This window comes from Echinops telfairi, unplaced genomic scaffold (genome assembly GCF_000313985.2).
Source record: "Echinops telfairi isolate 266 unplaced genomic scaffold, ASM31398v2 ScPeMD7_655;HRSCAF=1070, whole genome shotgun sequence".
Taxonomy (NCBI): domain Eukaryota; kingdom Metazoa; phylum Chordata; class Mammalia; order Afrosoricida; family Tenrecidae; genus Echinops; species Echinops telfairi.
Window position 1 is genome coordinate 24,554,233 of NW_022104553.1, and position 5,722 is coordinate 24,559,954.

At 56.2% G+C, this 5,722-nt stretch overlaps 1 protein-coding gene across 1 annotated transcript in view; it reads left to right on the forward strand.

Annotated features, from left to right (window-relative positions):
- The window catches only part of BBC3 (BCL2 binding component 3), a 5,126-nt gene extending 2,356 nt beyond the window's left edge, over positions 1 to 2,770 (forward strand). Inside the window, exons 2-3 of the mRNA XM_045292659.1 lie at positions 40 to 134; positions 2,538 to 2,770. Of these exons, the coding sequence (XP_045148594.1) occupies positions 40 to 134; positions 2,538 to 2,678 (236 nt within the window). The 3' untranslated portion in view covers positions 2,679 to 2,770. The remainder of the gene's footprint in view (positions 1 to 39; positions 135 to 2,537) is intronic.
- The last annotated feature ends 2,952 nt before the right edge of the window (positions 2,771 to 5,722 follow it).

Genomic DNA, 5,722 nt, shown 5'->3' on the forward strand with positions numbered 1-5,722 from the left:
CACCCACACCGCCTGCTTATTCGGGTGGGGGCGGGGTGGGGGGCAATGTGGAATTGGCAAATGCAGGGTTGTGGATTCTGTTTCACAACAATGAAGTGCACTTGATTGAGGATGGGGTTCGCTCAGCGTTTCAGGTGCGTGCGCAGTTAATAATTAACAGGGTGTCCTCGATGGAGGAGAGGTTTTTAAAACGATGAGTGGCAAGTGGGAACAAAAAATAAAACGGCTAGAAATGACGCTTATGTAGATGCTGGGTAGAGATCCTTGATTAAAATAAAAGCGTTTCCAGGAAACACGTGCGCGCGCGCACGGGGGCTTCAGAAAGTGCGTGGGAAAATGGAACGAAATGATACTGGCATTTCTCCATGAATTATTTGAATCCCCTCATGGGTTGATCAGGCCAGAGACAATGCTGCCTAGGTTGTACTTTTAACTTCATAGGGTGGCGGCCTCACTGCCTACCGGGTCTGACTCCTAGCGCCCCTATGGAACAGGGTAGGAGTGTCCCTGTGGGTTTCTGAGACTGTAATTCTATATGGGAGTAAAAAGCCTCCTCTTTCTCCCAAGGATCCACTGGTGGTTTCGAACTACTGGCCTTGTGGTTAGCAGCCCACTACCTAACCCATTACACCAACAGGGCTCTTTCCTGGGTTCCCCCAAGAGCCAGCAGTTCCACACCTAGGTCTCTACCCAAAGGAACCCTGGTAGTGTAGTGGGTTAGGCATGGGGCTATGAACTCCAGGGTCAGTAGTTCGAAACCAGTAGCCACTGTGTGGGAGCAAAACAGAGCTTTCTACTCTGGTAAAGAGTCTCAGAAATTCAAAAGGGCCGGTACCCCAGACTACAGGGTCATTACAGTGTCGGCATTGGTTTGAGTTGATTGCCAGGGAACTCGTTATTTTTTGGGTTTGGTTTTGAGTTCTATGGTCACCACGAGCTGGAATTGACTCAGTTCAGACGTGGGCTACTTGCATAAAGGTGGGCAGTGCAAAGTCTCCCAAGGTCCCACGGGAGAAAGACCTGGCAATCTATTCCTGTCAAAATTTAAAAGTAAAAGAAGAAAAACCAAACCGAGAGCCATCGAGTCGATTTGGACCCACGTTTCTACCTCAGAGTGGCTGGTGGGTTCAAACTGCTGACCTTGCGGTGAGCAGCCCCATGTGTAACCACTATGCCACAGGGCATTTAGATGATCAGAGGGTTTGTATCCCTCTAGCCAAACTCGCCTGCCCCGCAGTTTTATGCCTTTGTCATCCACCCGTATACGACGATCCCTGCAGGGTCAGCAGTTCCAGCCCACCAGAGGCTCCTCAGGAGACAGATGAGGCTGCCTGCTCCCAGAAAGAGTTACAGCCTCAGTAACCCACAGGGGCAGATCGGCTCCGTCCCGTAGGGTCCCTGGGAGTTGGAATGGAGTTTTGTTTTTTGACCCGTCTGTGTGGGCCAGGTGTGCACATGAAGCACATGCCCCGTTCTGCAGCATTCCACTGGGTCTGTGTTCTCCTAGTGCCCTTGCGTATTTCCCCGTGGACGGATGAGTAAGGTGACTGTTGACCGCCACATGTCCGTGTCCCTCTTGGCTCACCCACATGAGATCCACGGGTCCCTCAGGGTAGATATGTGAGGGGTTGGGTCTAGGAGGTTGTGCCAGGTGGCACCTTCAGCTGGGTGACGACGGCAGGCTTCTGAACTCATCCAATCTGACAGGCCTCGTCCTGGCTTGAAAGAGTTGGTGGGCAACTCTTTGCCCAAGAGTGTCCCCTGGGGGTCTGGTCTCTGATGAGACTCAAGCGGTCCGGCCTGATACAGGGCCACTTGGGCGGAGGGGTGGAAGTCAATTGCCTTCTCGGCTGGACCCTCGTCTTCTGCCCCCGCGTGTTTGTGGAACCATGTTTTCCAGGGTTGATCTGTTGGGAGTAGATCGCCAAGGGTTTCTTCACGGCCCTTCGGGGTCGACCCCCAACCTGCTACCCCGTCAAAGCCAACTCATAGTGACTCAGTGGGGAGGACCCACCCCACGGGGTTCCCCAGATCTAAATCTTGATGGAAACAGACTGCCTGGTCTTTGCCCTGTGACGTGGCGGGTGGGCTCGCGGTGCCACGCTTAAGCTATTACATCACCAGTTTCCCTGGGGAGGCCAGACACAGAAACCCCACCGCCACTGAGTCAATTCACACTCGTCACAACCCTCTAGGGCAGCGGTTCTCAACCTGTGGGTCGTGACCCCTTTGGGGGGGGGTGTTAAAGGACCCTTTCACAGGGGTCGCCTGATTCATCACAGTAGCAAAATGACAGTGATGAAGTAGCAACGGAAATAATTTCATGGTTGGAGGGGTCCCCACTACACGAGGAATTGTATGAAAGGGTCGAGGCATGAGGAAGGTGGAGAACCGCTGCTTGAGAGAGCTTCTGAGGCTCCATCTTTTCGGGAGCAGCCAGCCTCTTCTTTATCCCCTGGAGAGACTGGTAGGTTTGAACCGCCGACCTTGCTGTGGGGATAGTGGCCTAATTTCCCCCTCTTTCTTTCTCTCCCCAGAGACAGGAAGAGCAGCAGCGGCATCGCCCCTCGCCCTGGAGGGTCCTGTACAATCTTATCCTGGGACTTCTGCCCTTACCCAGGGGCCATGGCGGAGCCCGCGGCGGCGGCGGTGTTGTCCCAGAGATGGAGCCCAATTAGGTGCTTGTGCCCGCTCGGTGGCCATCAGGGACTTCGGGGGGCAGGCTCCCTCCACTCCTGACGCCCCAGCCAGTGCGGGGGACTTTTTCTGCACCATGTAGCATACTGGACTAGCAGCCCTGCAGCGCACCCCCGGCCTCGTCCGGCGGGGGAAGGGCCTAACGGAGACCTGGACTCCTGGGTCCCTGGCCGCTCTTGACGCCAGGAAGGGCAGAACTGCCAGACTCAGCTTCTGAAAGCGGTGACCCGGGGAGGTGGGGACCTCACCACCAGCCTCTGCCGCCCACCACCATCTCAGGAAAGGCTGCCGGGGCTGGCTGCCCGTTCCAGCTATCGGGGTGACACTGAGGGGGTGGAGTGTCTTCCCCCCAGTGCTCCTTCCCTTTGGGTCTGGCCTCAGGCCCCTGGTGCTTCCCCCCCTCCTTTTGGGGAGGGGGCCTGTGAAGAACAAATGAGCCACACGTGACCACTAGCTTCCTGGAGCCAGAGGAGGGGGCATGTTGGAGGACCCTGGCCCAGTGCCGGGCCACTTAGCCTGAGCCATTAGCAGGTGGAGGGCATACCTGCCTCACCTTCATCTGGGGGGTGGGGGTTGAGGGGTGGCCGGCCAGGAGGGGCCCAGACTATGAATCCTGTGCTCTGCCCACGACCACCCCCTGGTTCTATCCCCCGCCCCACACACCCCATTGCCCCCCATCCATAGGTTTAGAGAGCACGGGTGACCACTGCATTCTTTCGGGGGGGTGGGAGGTCTTGGCGGAAGCCGCCCCAGCCTTGGTGCTGGGCGGGGAGGATGGGGAGTCAGGGAGGGGGGTTCTTGGAGGAGGGAAGACGTCTGGGAGCGGGGAGGGGGGGCCCAGTCTGTAAAATACTGTATATGCACTGCTGTAGATACCGGAATGAATTTTCTGTACATGTTTGGTTAATTTTTTTTGTACATGATTTTTGTATGTTTCCTTTTCAATAAAATCAGATTGGAACAGTGGATAGATACCCTTTCTGCCCACCTTCCCTCAGCCTGGCCGGCGGGAGGCCTGGCCAGGCCGATGCAAACTGCTTGGGAATCCTGGCTCGGGTGGGGACAGGGGGGCTCCGGGTGGGAGTCCTCACTGGTCAAGAGGAAGCTCAGGGAAACGACCCTAATCAGAACCAAACTCACTGCTGTTGCGTCATGCCGACTCCCAACAAGCCTATGGAAGGGTAGCCCTTGCTTTTGAGGATTTCTGGGGGCAGATAGACCCTCATCTTTTGCCCTCGGTGGGTGTGAACCACCCGAGAGGTGCTTCCCAAACTCACTGCCCTGGGGTAAGGCCCAACCCACAGCAGCCCCATAGGAGAGAGAGGAATCGACCCTATGGGACTGCAAGGGAGTCAACATTTGGAGGAGTGGAAAGCCTTATCTTCCCTACCGAGCAGCCAATGGGTTCGAACTGCCAACGCCGAGGATTCAGGAGTGGGAATCTGCGAAGGGATGTGTGGATATGGATGACCAGTGTGGGCCGTGCAGCCGAACATTTAATGAACTCACCCCTCATGTGAGGACAAGGATGGATCCCTGGCTACCCACAGTGGTTACCCACCTGCTGGCCTGTGATCCGCAGGGTTGGCAGTTGGAAACCACCCGTAACTCCTCACGATGGGCTCGCTGGCAGAGTTTGGGGGTTGAGGGGCACGGCTCCCGTCCCATAGGGTCGCCATGAGTTGGCATTGACTCGATGGCAGTGAGTTTGTTTTGCTTTTGGCTGGCACTGCTGCTCTCTGGCTGAGGCCTGGCCTGTTACCTGGCATTGGTGACGTCAAGGGCCTTCTGCGCCCCTCGGGCCTGGTGTGTAAATGAATGAACCAAAAACCCAAACGCACTGCCATCGAGTTAATGCTGGTCCACGGTGACTCCATAAGACAGGGTGGAACTACTGTGGGTTTCCGGGACGGTCACTCTTTACCGGAGTAGAAAGCCTCGTCTTTCTCCCGCGGTTTAGTTGAATCAACAACACAGACCATTTATCTTTCACCCAAACGGAACTGGAGTGGAATCCCTAAGCCCCAAACACCAATTTCTCTGCCGTCAGGTCCACTGTGAGCCTAGAGGACCCGACAGGACAGGACAGGACGGCCCCTGTGGGTTTCCAAGACTGTAGCGATAAGGCAGGAGTTCTTAATCTTCCTCATGCCGCGACCCTTTCATACAGTTCCTCATGCTGTGGGGACCCCCAACCATAAAATGATGTTCGTTGCTACTTCATCACTGTCATTTTGCTACTGTGATGAATCGGGTGACCCCTGTGATAGGGTCGTTCCACCCCCAAAGGGGTCGAGACCCATAGGTTGAGAACCACTGCTTTAAGGGAAAAGCCATCCAGCCTCATCTTTCTCCCTGAAGCAGCTGGTAGGTTCAAACCGGTGACCTTTCTGTGGGCAGTCCAAGGCTTAGCCCACTGCCCCTCCGGGGTGCACTTCAATGCTGACTCAGGGAGCCCCCTGTGGGTTTCCAAGATTCTAACTGTTCATGGGAGTCGAAAGCCCTGTCTTTCTCCCGACCAGCTTCTGGTGGTTTGGAGCTGCCAAGCACGCGGCTCCTAGCCCAACTTGCCACCACTACACGCTACATGCAGGAGCCCGGGGGGAGGGGAAGAAAACCTCATCAAGCTAAAGATGCAGGTAACTGATCCCACTGTGTACGCTCCTGGCTTTGGCAGGAAGTGGAGGTGTGCCTGGGCCTGTCCAGGCTAAGCGGGTTGCCAGTGCCCAACACCAGCCAGTGACCGCCAGCCGCCAGAGGGTAGGTCAAGTCTGACCCCGACTGCCACAAGACAGAACAGTGCGCGGCAGGGAGGGGCAGTGACCCAGACAGGCTGGGGAGCAGGCTCAGCAGCGGGAACAGAGGGCAGGTTTATGGGTTTGTTAACGCTGCACAGTCCCTTGCGGTCTCTCTGAGTGTAATCATCTTAGCTCCACGCAGAAACGGCACCCAAAGAGCTGAAGCTCTGCTCAGTTAGTACCCACGTGGGTGCACACTGCCTCTTCGGTAAAAGGAGCTAACTGCC